This window comes from Oncorhynchus clarkii, chromosome 5, assembly GCF_045791955.1.
Source record: "Oncorhynchus clarkii lewisi isolate Uvic-CL-2024 chromosome 5, UVic_Ocla_1.0, whole genome shotgun sequence".
Taxonomy (NCBI): domain Eukaryota; kingdom Metazoa; phylum Chordata; class Actinopteri; order Salmoniformes; family Salmonidae; genus Oncorhynchus; species Oncorhynchus clarkii.
In genome coordinates, this window is record NC_092151.1 from 44,635,854 (window position 1) to 44,650,109 (window position 14,256).

Sequence of the window (14,256 nt, forward strand, 5' to 3'; positions counted from 1 at the left end):
TTGTTGAAATCTTTGTTGTACTTCCCCAAGGCTTGGAGCTTTTTGAAGGCGGAGTCCCCATGGAATGTGTTTACTACGCCAATAGAAAAATGTGCAACCTCACAGTGTGAACTGCCTGTACTAGCTATTGTGGAGCCTCAGGCAGCGGCTGAGGCATGCCAGAGATGCTGTGGCAGCAGCAACTCATCAAGTCGGGATGGACCTTACTGGAGAGCAGGTGTGTTAGCTGTTATCAACCTGTTGTGTTGGTTGTTATCAACCTGATTAAACATCACAGAGAGACTGGGTGAGACAGGGGAAGGACACAGTTTTACAGCGGGAAGACAGACCAACACGGAGACCAGGAAACCCACACTCTCTCTCTGACTCTCTCTCTCTCTGACTCTCTCTCTCTCTCTCTCTCTCTCTCTCTCTCTCTCTCTCTCTCTCTCTCTCTCTCTCTCTCTCTCTCTCTCTCTCTCTCTCTGACTCTCTCTCTCTCTGACTCTCTCTCTCTCTCTGACTCTCTCTCTCTCTGACTCTCTCTCTCTCTCTCTCTCTCTCTCTCTCTCTCTCTCTCTCTCTCTCTCTCTCTGACTCTCTCTCTCTCTCTGACTCTCTCTCTCTCTGACTCTCTCTCTCTCTCTCTCTCTCTCTCTCTCTCTCTCTCTCTCTCTCTCTGACTCTCTCTCTCTCTCTCTCTCTCTCTCTCTCTGACTCTCTCTCTCTCTCTGACTCTCTCTCTCTCTGACTCTCTCTCTCTCTCTCTCTCTCTCTCTCTCTCTCTCTCTCTCTCTCTCTCTCTCTCTCTCTCTCTCTCTCTCTCTGACTCTCTCTCTCTCTGACTCTCTCTCTCTCTCTGACTCTCTCTCTCTCTGACTCTCTCTCTCTCTCTCTCTCTCTCTCTCTCTCTCTCTCTCTCTCTCTCTCTCTCTCTCTCTCTCTGACTCTCTCTCTCTCTCTGACTCTCTCTCTCTCTGACTCTCTCTCTCTCTCTCTCTCTCTCTCTCTCTCTCTCTCTCTCTCTCTCTGACTCTCTCTCTCTCTCTCTCTCTCTCTCTCTCTGACTCTCTCTCTCTCTCTGACTCTCTCTCTCTCTGACTCTCTCTCTCTCTCTCTCTCTCTCTCTCTCTCTCTCTCTCTCTCTCTCTCTCTCTCTCTCTCTCTCTCTCTGACTCTCTCTCTCTCTCTCTCTGACTCTCTCTCTCTCTGACTCTCTCTCTCTCTCTCTCTCTCTCTCTCTCTCTCTCTCTCTCTCTCTCTCTCTCTCTCTCTCTCTCTCTCTCTCTCTCTCTGACTCTCTCTCTCTCTCTCTCTGTCTCTCTCTCTCTCTCTCTCTCTCTCTCTCTCTCTCTCTCTCTCTCTCTCTCTCTCTCTCTCTCTCTCTCTCTCTCTCTCTCTCTCTCATTGTTGTATGTTAACAATTTTTGCATTGGTAGACAACATTTTTTTATTTTATTAAATGGATCAGTATATTTAGATGCTCATGGGAGTGTGACTTTGGGTGAGTACGTTGATAAGAAGTGAGGGAAGGCCTAGCCACCAAATAATGACGGCTAACCAATCAGCCAATCACACGCCTCAATAACTCCTCAGAATCAACAGCCAAACACCTTCTGTACGCTTAAGAATTGATGTAACACACATTAGAACTCCTTAGAATGTACATAGCCTTCTGTTGTTTGATTAGACCAATTCCCTTTCCTTCTTTCAACACATTGTTCAATATTTGATGTTACTCTCCTGAGTGAAGTTCCGGTTACCTACCGACCCACGGGAGAGAAGGACTCCGATGTCTTATAGAGGCTCCACCTACATTACACGTTACATGGCCCCTCCCCCTTTCTCATCTCCATATAAATTCAGCTGTAGCATCAGTCTCAAGGTAGACAGCATTATCCAGGATCCATTCTCCAGGATCCCTCTCTCCCTCTTTCTCTCACTGAAGAGAACATAATCCAGGTAAGTGTTTGAATTGAATTGCTTCTTAGTGAACACACTAATCAAATATCAAAAAGATGAAGGATACATACGTTTGTGTGACTAACTCATTATATTTCATTTTGAAAACTGTAAATGTGTAGTGTCTCAAATCTTCTTCTTTTTTTTAAACTAAGTTATAATATTTCAATGATCCATCTTAGTTTTTTTTGCCCCCTCTAGATATATTTTATATACTGTTATCACTTTGTTTCTATACATTTCTCTACTCATCACAACAAAGGAATGTTTTACTTTTCTAATGTTTAGTCCTGGTGATGGTGGGAGAAACTCAGAGTATTATGTGACAGAGATGACTAATCCCTATTGAACAGCCCAGTGGCTGTGTAGAATGTCTGTTTGGCACTAAACAATACTAGGCAACTACTCAGTTACTTGGTTGGGCTCTGTTTTAGACAGAGCCTCCACATAACTCTGCCCTCGTGTTAGTTCTTGTTTTTGTGATTTCTCTTATTGGTCATTGACAAAGACCTACAAATATAGGAATATAGTATGAACAAGAACAATCAAAATAGTAATGTAAGATATGAGGGTTTTCTTCGCAGTTCTTGGGAAGCTCTTCTGATAGAGGATTAGCCATTTACATGTTGATGATTGTACACTGAACTTGGATAAAGTAATGCTTGAGTGGAGCTCAGACAGTGTAGCAGTCATAACGGCCAGCCCGTCACCTTGAACCTCAATGGGCAGCTGGGTAACCAGTCAACCATTGACATTTTTTTTTTATCAGTCTGTGGTTGACTTTTAGTTTGAATAGACAGCAATGGTGGGCTCATTCAAAATGGCCTACAGGCTGCGTGTTCTTTTGGCTCCTGCATGGGTGAAAACAGCCAACGTGTGCCTAAAATAATTATTTGCATGCTGTAAGAATAAATAATTGACTCAAAGCTTTCACTAGATGCCGCCCAGGGCGGCACGGGGCGCACGCACAAAAAATAAATAAATAAATGGGGGAAATAAAATATTCAGAATGGTGACATTTGCACCAACGGTTTTCTATCACTCATTTGCACGTCAGGTGCAATGATATCATGTCCCCGTGTGGGACTGTGGGTCAATTAACCTTGTGGGAGTGGGCGCCCTGATTCTAGTTTGTGAGCTAGGCAGGCTACTGCCTGGGAAGGTCTCCCACTCAGGAGTACGAGATGGGGAGGGGGGCGGGGGTAGGTTGACCTCAGGTCTCCCCACTGGAAGCCCGAGGTAGTGGGAGCGAGGGAATCTATCAAATAGCGCACCTCTAACTTTGTACAGTACTAATGAAATTAGTAATGCAATTAAGTGTGTTATTCTATTTGTGTATTTGTGTGATATAGGATTTGTGCAATTTAGTTTTATTTGTGTGTTTTTTGTTAGCAATAGAGTAATAGAGTAATAATGTGATTCTCTTTTTATTTATGATATTTATGAGTCTTATTTTTGAATATATTTGTATATTTCTATAGTTATAAATTACAGTTAGTGCAGAATGGTGCTTTTTTTGTTGTTGGAGGAGGCGCTGAAGGGGGGGTTCGCCCACGGAGCCATACAAGCTAGAACCGCCACTGGCAGAATGTAGGCTATAGAATGATATAGTGAAAGACCAAATCCTCTTCAGTTTAATACCAAGTTCACGTTTTATAATGTTATTAGCATGTACTGTATGTGTTTCAACAAGGTCTTATTCCTCTTTGTCATCTCTCACACAGAGCCGTCATGTCTTCCAGTTTCTCTTTGCGGAGCTTCTCTGTGGGCCGCCAACCCTCCTTCTCTAGTCTATCCCTGAGAGACAGTGGCCGTGCCCACACCAGAGCCGCTGTGTCCTTTGCCTCCGCCAGCCCCCTGACCCGCTCTGCATCCGTCAGCCGCAACATGAGTGGCCAGCCCGTCACCTTGAACCTCAATGGGCAGCTGGGTAACCATACCAACGAGAAAGAGGCAATGCAAGGCCTCAACAACCGCTTGGCCACTTACCTGGACAAGGTAGGCGGAAGGTTAGAAAATCTGGTCAGCAACCGAAGGGTTGTTGGTTCAAATCCCAGATCCGCTGGAAATCTGGTGGGAAGTGAGCTGGCAACCAGAGAGTTACTGGTATCAGTATACTAGATGCCATTTCCTGACGTGGTGCCCTTGAGCAAGGCACTTGCAGGTACTAAAAGATGATGGACAATAAACTTCTTGTTGTTCTAAGGTGCGCTCACTGGAGAAGTCCAATTCAGATCTGGAGCTGCGGATCAAGCAGATAATGATTGAGCGCATCCCTGAAGGTCACGACTTCAAAACCATGATGGCCCAGGCCCACCAGGTGGAACAGGAGGTGGGTTCCCAACGTCCCTACTTTCCCATGATCCCTTTCGCTCACCCCATGTAACTTCCCATGCCCTTATCTCACCTCTTGCAGCACGTACAACAAGGACACATGTATGAGCCATGATATGGATTTACGCATTGTAAACATATCCTGGATTAGTCACATGATACATACACGTGTGGCCATACACGTACGTGTTTTCAACACTCTCTTTAATGGGAGTTTAACATTAGCGGGAAATGTTACCTTTTAGTTAACCTGCACTAGACCGACACTGCAGGCTGTGGGTTAAAGATTAGTCAAACTAAGGCCACGTATGGAGTGTGTTACCCAAATTCTCTAGGAGGTTTCTGGAGCCAGGGTTTCTGTCAGCGAGGGGAAATGCACCTTAGAGGTGACAGTGAAAGTATGAGCGACGATAGAAACGTTCAACTGTAAGATCGCACTAGTACGTAGTAGATATGTAAAAGTTGAATGCTGACCACGTCTTTTCTCAGGTGAGGAGGAAGACACTGGAGAACGCTCGCCTCATGCTGGAGATTGACAATGCTAAACTTGCAGCTGACGACTTCCGGATTAAGTGAGTGTCGAGGCTGGGGCCGTGCCCCTCTCTGTTTTGTCGCGTCTTTGCATCTTTGCTTCTGTTGTTCAGGACGCCTGTAGCTCTGTTTAATTTCAGGCGAAGCCTGCAATGGGGAAAGCGCTTGAAGCAGGCTTGCAGGTGTATGTTTAGGCAAAGGCCAGTGCGTCCTGTATGTGTCTTTTGTAGTCTACATGTCGACTGGCACCACGCAAACACCACTTAGGAGACAAACATTTGGGAACTTACATGCGCGACTGCGCGTGTGCCAGCGTGTGCTTGTGCATATCCGTATGCAACTGCGATTAGTTCTGTGACTGCACTCCCTTCCTCCCTCCTTCCCGCCCTCCTTCACCCCACCCCTTCTTTCAGGTTTACATTTTATCTTCCTATGTGTAATGAATTCTTTCAAGTCTTAGTCACCCAAGCTCTCACATTCTCTCACTTCGCAATCTCTCACAATCTCTTCCCTCCCTCCCAGGTGGGAGACAGAGATATGCATGTCCCAGTCTGTGGAGAGGGACTGCTTGGCCCTGAAGAAGGCCAAGGTGGACCATGAGCAGATCATCATGTCCCACAGAGGAGACCTGGACAGCCTGAAGGAAGATCTCTACTTTCTGAAGAAGAACCATGAGGAGGTGAGAGGAGATGGCGCCGTAGATCAAGACTTTATTTATCCACAAGCATGAAAGTAACAAAGTAAGAGGACAACTCCCCTAAGAATGATGATATCCCAGCAGACAAAACTAGTTGAAGTTATGTCGTCCCTATGTCCTTTTAACTCGATTTGCACATTGAGATAGTGGGGCCAGGTGTTCATCCTTAGGCCAGGTCATAACGCTATCACTCGAACCCAGAGTTTTCCCTGGTCTCCTGGTATCAGGAGGTATTTCTGACTGGAGAGAGACAAGGATGTCTTCTGTCACCATTCCTCTTCTAGCTGGCCATTAGCTGGATAATCACAAAGACCACATAATAGAATAAGTGGTCTGAGAGGGGAAGCAATGAAGGAGGAGAACAGAGTGGTCCTCTGTTCCTTTCTGCACCGGTGGTGGTGTCACTCTGCATCCCCTGGGAAGCTGGGATGCCCTGGGAAGCTTGGAACCTGCTCGAAGTCTGAAACCGAACACCGGAGGCCCCTTTGTGTTAAGCAACTTGAAGCTAGAGAGTTACTCAAGTCTCCATAGAGGCCCCTCTGATAACATCTTTGCTCACTGGTTGCTCTGCTCTGAATAGGCACACTTCAGACCTGTGTGAAGACATAAGTCACCTTGTACTACTTGTCTGTGGGGAGGGGTAGAATGATGTGTGTGTGTGTGTGTGTGTGTGTGTGTGTGTGTGTGTGTGTGTGTGTGTGTGTGTGTGTGTGTGTGTGTGTGTGTGTGTGTGTGTGTGTGTGTGTGTGTGTGTGTGTGTGTGTGTGTGTGTGTGTGTGTGTGTGCAGTGCAGCGCATGTAAGTGTGTGTAGGCTCAACCCTTCCTGTTTTCCTATGGTGTGTGGTGCTTTAAGTCGATGACAGGCACCAGAAGTGCTGGGTGTGTTTGGAAAGCAGGGTGTGGTGTGTGTGGTGCCAATGCAGTAGTAACATATGTTCTATCTATTAGGCTGTATGTGACACGCAGAGAAAGGGCATAGTGGGAGGGAACAGTGATCAAGGCACACACTAGGAGTAACATGAGTTCAACTCCATCAAGTATTTATGGAGAGGATGTTAATAAATCAGAGGGTCTCGCCTTCTCTCTTATGGGCTGTAGAATTCACTGGAGAACACACGCTTTGGAGGACTAATAAACAAACAGAGAATATTCCTAAAAAAATCATGCAAACGATGACATGGGGGACAAATATGTTAGAAACTGAAACACACACAAAAAAAACACGGATGCCTGAGAGTTTCTATTTCCTGTCTTGCTTGCTCTTTGGGGGAGTCCTAGGCCAGGTCACTGTGAAGTACTTTGTGACAACTGATGTAATTGATTGATTGTCTCTCTGAAGGAGGTGGAGTCTATGAAGGGCCACATCGCTGCTCAGACTGTTAACGTGGAGGTGGACTCGGGCCGGGGTGGACCTGACCTGGGGACAGTTATGTCAGAGCTCAGGACTCGGTACGAGGGCATCGTCAAGAAGAACAAGGACCAGGCTGAGCTGTGGTACCTCAAGAAGGTCAGCGGGGGGACTGGCTTGTTGGGTGCATCACCATGCCAGAAACCAGCCACTAGTGTCTCTCAGGGCTGATTATTTGTAACTTGAGATGTGTGGGTGTGACTCGAATTTTCATGCAAATCTCCCATTGACATTGCATGTGTATCTCAAGTTACGATTCAGGCGTATCATAGATATTATATCCAGGTGAACCCAGGTATTTGAACGCAGGTCTGGTATCTAGTAACACGGCCTCAGGTACGGAGATGTGGTGCGTTCAGGGACGTGTGTGGTGTGTTACATCTGGACACGGTGCAGAACGAGGTGAAGGAGTCTAACGAGGCTCTGAGGGGAGCTCAGAGTGAGCTTGTAGAGAGGCGACGCTTCCTACAGACCCTGGAGGTAGAGCTGGAGAGTCTGTACAAACAGGTAGGAACTAGGGACCTTTCACCTGGGAGTTATGTTGTACTGGGGAACTTAGAATACGGTGTCACCTTAAGATACAGCTGGAAAGTCTGCACAAACAGGTAGAAACCTTTCAGCTGGGGGGTTGTGTTTCATTGGGGAACTTAAATATACCATGCCACTCCAATCTACAGTTTGAGAGCCTGTATAAGTAGGTGACACATAGCAAGAAGGAACCTTGCCTCTATGGGTTATGTTCCACTGGGGAACTTAAAAATTACAATGGCACTCAAAGACACAGTATCACTAAGATATCACCCTTTGTTCCCAACCATGTCAACCTTAACGTTGACAGCAAATACCACTCACTTCCACTGACCTTGGGTGGGAGAAGAATTTGTGTTACGATAAAGATCCCCGAAATGCAGTAGCTCTCTAACAGTCACGTTCGGGGGGTCAACAAAGACCTCAGTTGAACAATGTGCACGTGGGTGTTGACAACATCTCCCCCTCAGGTGGCAGCTCTGGAGGGTAACCTCAGCGAGACAGGTCAGAAGTACAGCCTGGAGATGGAGCGCCTGCAGGCCACGCTGTCCCAGCTGGAGGAGGACCTGTCTCAGCTGCGTCTGGACATGCAGGTACTTACTGGTAGCCCAGCGGCTAAGGAGGTGGACCTGTATATATTTATGTGGTTTACTGTAACAAAAGGACCAATCTTTTGTATCGTATGGTATTGTGTTATGTTGCAGCGCAACAAGACAGACTACGAACAGCTGCTCCGCATCAAGCAGAACCTGGAGATGGAGATTGCAACCTACAGAAGACTACTGGAGGGAGAGGAGACGTGAGTCACCATGATAATATATGCCATTTAGCAGACGCTTGTATCCATAGCGACTTGCAGTTAAGGGTGGATACATTTTTTACATATAGGTGGTCCTGGGAATCGAACCCACTATCCTGGAGTTGCAAGAGACCCATGATCTACCAATTGAGCGACAGAACGTGATTATGCTACAGTAGGAAGTCGTTAAGGGATGCTTAGTGAGTACTGTGTATCCAGGCTGTAACGTGTGCGCTGGGAGTCGGGAAGCAAGTTCAGGGAGTGCATCATTCAATAAACAAAACAACGCAACAGACATGAAACAGATACAGAAACAAGGACACCTGGGGAAGGAACCAAAGGGAGTGACATATATAGGGCAGGTAATCAAGGAGGTGATGGAGTCCAGGTGAGTCTGATGACGCGCAGGTGCTCGTCACGATGGTGACAGGTGTGTCGCAGGACGCCAACCAAAGGGACAATCCCGGGGATCAGCCTGACGAACCGGCTGAGGCGCAAGAGCCGGATGAGCCAGCTGAGACCTCCCCGGTTGCGCCTGTCGAGGCACGGGAACCTGTTCACCAGCTGAGGCGTGGGAGTCTATCGAGCCAGCTGAGGGAGGGAGCACACGTGAACACAGGCTAGTTCTCCTCTCAAAGGACTACATTATCTGCTTTGTTGAGTTGAGTCTAACAGAGAATTTCTCTTTCCTGGTAAACCAGCCAATTGATGACCATACATGGTAACATCTTCTGCCTGTTTCAGCCCAAGTAATCATTCACTTTTTAACTCTGACCTTCTTTTTCCTTTATTCATTCAGGATTAAAGAAATTCCCCCACCAAAAAGTGAGTATCATCAGTATATTAACTTCACATTGCTACACTCTCACTTCTTAATTGACACAGGCTAACCTAAGCAAACATCAAAGCTTGGCATTACTCACTCAGCACACAGCAACACATTGATTGGTTGATTTCAGCTGTGACCGTTCACCTGGATGGAGAGACTTTCTTTATCAGTGTGACAGGAGGGAATTCCATCCATGGCATGTGATAAGAATACTACTAATTCATGAATACATCATTTCATTCTCACACAGAGAGACTTCAATTCACCTTAACCTCTCAAATGGACTGCATAGACCCACCCTGGGCACCCACTCAATCTTTTGTTTTTCTTCCCTCTGCCCTTTATTTAACTAGGCAAGTCAGTTAAGAACAAATTCTTAGGGTTAAGAATTTGTCCATCTCCAATTTGTCCTTCTCCAATTTGTCCTTCTCCATCTCTCTCTCTCTCTCTCTCTCTCTCTCTCTCTCTCTCTCTCTCTCTCTCTCTCTCTCTCTATATATATATATATATATATATATATATATATATATATATATATATATATATATATATATATTACTTGTGTTTTACATGGGCATATACAGTGCATTCGGACGAAAAGTATTAGGACCCCTTGACTTTTTCCATATTTTGTTACGTTAAAGCCTTTTTCTAAAATGTATTAAATATTTTTTTTCCCTCATCAATCTACACACAATATCCCATAATGACAAAGCAAAAACAGGTTTTTAGAAATTTTTGCTAATGTATGAAAAATATAAACAGAAACACCTCATTTACATAAGTATTCAGAACCTTTGCTCTGAGACTTGAAATTGAGCTCAGATGCATCGTGTTTCCATTGATCATCCTTGAGATGTTTTACAACTTGATTGGAGTCCATCTGTGGTCAATTTAATTGGTTGGACATGATTTGGAAAGCCACACACCTGTCTATATAAGGTCCCACAGTTGACAGTGCATATCAGAGCAAAAACCAGGCCATGAGGTCAAAGGAATTGTCCGTAGAGCTCTGAGACAGGATTGTGCAGAGGCACAGTTCTGGGGAAGGTTACCAAAATACTTCTGCAGCATTGAAGGTCCCCAAGAACACAGTGGCTTCCATCATTCTTAAATGGAAGAAGTTAAGAACCACTAAGACTCTTCCTAGAGATGCCCGCCCGACAATACTGAGCAACCGTGGGAGAAGGGTCTTTCTCAGGAAGGTGACCAAGAACTCGATGGTCACTCTGACAGAGCTCCAGATTACCTCTGTGGCGATGGGAGAACCTTCCTGAAGGACAACCATGTTTGTAGCACTACCCCAATCGGGAGCTATACTCCCAAGTGACACCTACGGTCTTGCAGTGCTTGAGGTGTCACTACACACCCTGGTTCGGTCCCAGGCTGTGTCACAACCGGCCGTGATCGGGAGTCCCATAGGGCGGCGCACAATTGGCCCAGTATTGTCCGGGTTTGGCCAGGGGGGTAGGCCGTCATTGTAAATAAGAATTTGTTCTTACCTGACTTGCTTAGTTAAGTAAATAAAATAAAATACAAATCGGGCAATTATGGTAGAGTGGCCAGACGGAAGCCACTCCTCAGTAAAAGGCTTACCCTGAAAGTAGCCCAAGTGCCAAGAGAAACTGTAACTAAAAAACAAATAAGAAATACACATACACTATACAGTGCCTTGCGAAAGTATTCGGCCCCCTTGAACTTTGCGACCTTTTGCCACATTTCAGGCTTCAAACATAAAGATATAAAACTGTATTTTTTTGTGAAGAATCAACAACAAGTGGGACACAATCATGAAGTGGAACGACATTTATTGGACATTTCAAACTTTTTAAACAAATCAAAAACTGAAAAATTGGGCGTGCAAAATTATTCAGCCCCCTTAAGTTAATACTTTGTAGCGCCACCTTTTGCTGCGATTACAGCTGTAAGTCGCTTGGGGTATGTCTCTATCAGTTTTGCATATCGAGAGACTGAAATTTTTTCCCATTTTTTTCCCTCCTTGCAAAACAGCTCGAGCTCAGTGAGGTTGGATGGAGAGCATTTGTGAACAGCAGTTTTCAGTTCTTTCCACAGATTCTCGATTGGATTCAGGTCTGGACTTTGACTTGGACATTCTAACACCTGGATATGTTTATTTTTGAACCATTCCATTGTAGATTTTGCTTTATGTTTTGGATCATTGTCTTGTTGGAAGACAAATCTCCGTCCCAGTCTCAGGTCTTTTGCAGACTCCATCAGGTTTTCTTCCAGAATGGTCCTGTATTTGGCTCCATCCATCTTCCCATCAATTTGAACCATCTTCCCTGTCCCTGCTGAAGAAAAGCAGGCCCAAACCATGATGCTGCCACCACCATGTTTGACAGTGGGGATGGTGTGTTCAGCTGTGTTGCTTTTACGCCAAACATAACATTTTGCATTGTTGCCAAAAAGTTCAATTTTGGTTTCATCTGACCAGAGCACCTTCTTCCACATGTTTGGTGTGTCTCCCAGGTGGCTTGTGGCAAACTTTAGACTTGATTACACACAGGTGGATTGTATTTATCATCATTAGTCATTTAGGTCAACATTGGATCATTCAGAGATCCTCACTAAACTTCTGGAGAGAGTTTGCTGCACTGAAAGTAAAGGGGCTGAATAATTTTGCACGCCCAATTTTTCAGTTTTTGATTTGTTAAAAAAGTTTGAAATATCCAATAAATGTCGTTCCACTTCATGATTGTGTCCCACTTGTTGTAGATTCTTCACAAAAAAATACAGTTTCATATCTTTATGTTTGAAGCCTGAAATGTGGCAAAAGGTCGCAAAGTTCAAGGGGGCCGAATACTTTCGCAAGGCACTGTATATACAAAAGTATGTGGACACTGCTTCAAATTAGTGGATTTGGCTATTTCAGCCACACCTGTTGCTGACAGGTGTATAAAAGTGAGCAGACAGTCATGCAATCTCCATAGACTAACATTGCCGTTATGGCCTTAATGCGCCCGTTATGGCCTTAATGCGCCAGCCCGCCCGCCCTCACTAATAGGCTTGTGGCTGAATTGAACCAAGTCCCCGCAGCAATGTTCCAACAGTTAGTGGAAAGCCTTGTTATAGCAAAAGGGAGACAAACTCCATATTAATGCCCATGATTTGGGAATGAGATGTTTGAAATTGAATGTATGGGACTGCTAAACTAACCCAAGATCAGCGTCTACGGGCAACTTTACCATACTCTGAGCTGTTACTCAAGGAACTGTGCCTAGGCTAACGTGTGTAGATACTGTTGGTGACTTGTATAGAGTGAAGGTAATTTACTCCAGGCCAAGTTGCTCGCTGACAAAAGCAAACTGCTAATTACGCTACACGTTCAAAGCAGGGTCAGCGGAGTTCCCTTATGTCAGAATCAAAATGTACAGCTTTTGATTCTGTGCTGCTTCCACCAACCTGTTATCAAGTCAAGAGCCGTGGCTACAGACTAACGACAGTTTGTTTCATAAACCTGCAAACAAAGCAAACGCCCAAAACACATCTGTCCCTAGCAACCACAGTGGGTACAAATATACTGTAAGCCGCAATGTTGCAACTACGTCTTAATGTAAGCCTGTGACTCACTCAATCCCTTCGGTAACACTTTGATTTGATAGACTATGGACTCCGTAACTCATTCGCAAGCGGTAGGTAAGTCAACAACGGCAAGTGAGCAAGTGCATAGGCTGTGTTACAAACCAGAGCCTGTGTCACAGTATTAGTGTGACCCTGTGACATTCGGTAACCCATCCCCTTCTTCTTCTTCTTCTTCTTCTTCATCCGCTACCTCTCGTTGCGTTGCAGAAGAGCCAGAGGTGTGGACCAGGAAGATAGTGAAGGTGGTGACACAGACCATGATCAACGGCAAGGTGGTGGATGAATCCAGCGAGGTGGAACAGATAGAGGATGAAGTGAAGAAGAAGTGAGACGGGCATAATCGTCTTCATCCTCCTCATCACTCCTAACACCTGACACGCCTCCGCCAGACACAAGGGGCCAGCCAACCCACTGGCCGTAAAGGCGTTCTAACACGGACGTCTGTTTAATTCCCATCAGAGTCTTAGTCTTCTCTGTTTCTCTCTGGAGTATCCTGCATTACCTCCTTCACATGTCTGGAGATAATGAGATGTGCTGTAGGTGAATGGGATGTCTGCTACGGCATCCATTTTAAGAAGTCCCTCAGTTGTCAAATGAAGCTCTCTCTCAGTTGTGTCCCCTCCTCTATCGTGGTTGTTGTTGAATAAAAGGTTTTGCTTTGCGTATGAAACTATGTATTTCTAGATTTAGGGAACAAGTTGTCCATACGGTAGATCTCTTTCATTTGAATTGCATTTCCTCTGTTTTGTTTTCCGACATGCGTCTGTTTGTATTCTATAAACTTCTGTAAGGACTGAAATAAAGGTTAGTCATCATTTTCTCTTTTTTGTTGTACCTCAAATGCAGCGCACACATTCAGTAACTATCTAAATCAAATCAAATCAAATTTTATTTGTCACATACACATGGTTAGCAGATGTTAATGCGAGTGTAGCAAAATGCTTGTGCTTCTAGTTCCGACAATGCAGTAATAACAAGTAATCTAACTAACAATTCCAAAACTACTGTCTTGTACACAGTGTAAGGGGATAAAGAATATGTACATAAGGATATATGAATGAGTGATGGTACAGAGCAGCATAGGCAAGATACAGTAGATGGTATCGAGTACAGTATGTACAAATGAGATGAGTATGTAAACAAAGTGGCATAGTTTAAAGTGGCTAGTGATACATGTATTACATAAGGATACAGTCGATGATATAGAGTACAGTATATACGTATGCATATGAGATGAATAATGTAGGGTAAGTAACATTATATAAGGTAGCATTGTTTAAAGTGGCTAGTGATATATTTACATCATTTCCCATCAATTCCCATTATTAAAGTGGCTGGAGTTGAGTCAGTGTCAGTGTGTTGGCAGCAGCCACTCAGTGTTAGTGGTGGCTGTTTAACAGCCTGATGGCCTTGAGATAGAAGCTGTTTTTCAGTCTCTCGGTCCCAGCTTTGATGCACCTGTACTGACCTCGCCTTCTGGATGATAGCGGGGTGAACAGGCAGTGGCTCGGGTGGTTGATGTCCTTGATGATCTTTATGGCCTTCCTGTGACATCGGGTGGTGTAGGTGTCCTGGAGGGCAGGTA

At 45.0% G+C, this 14,256-nt stretch overlaps 1 protein-coding gene across 1 annotated transcript; it reads left to right on the forward strand.

The window, feature by feature from the left end:
• The first annotated feature begins 1,906 nt into the window (after positions 1 to 1,906).
• On the forward strand, positions 1,907 to 13,335 carry LOC139410058 (keratin, type I cytoskeletal 18-like). Its single transcript, XM_071155493.1, has 11 exons — positions 1,907 to 1,941; positions 3,666 to 3,939; positions 4,148 to 4,273; positions 4,765 to 4,847; positions 5,329 to 5,485; positions 6,844 to 7,031; positions 7,272 to 7,419; positions 7,911 to 8,033; positions 8,145 to 8,239; positions 9,039 to 9,064; positions 12,879 to 13,335. The coding sequence occupies exons 2-11, from the start codon at positions 3,673 to 3,675 to the stop codon at positions 12,998 to 13,000; spliced, it is 1,335 nt and encodes a 444-aa protein (XP_071011594.1). The 5' UTR covers positions 1,907 to 1,941; positions 3,666 to 3,672; the 3' UTR covers positions 13,001 to 13,335.
• Positions 13,336 to 14,256: the final 921 nt, after the last annotated feature.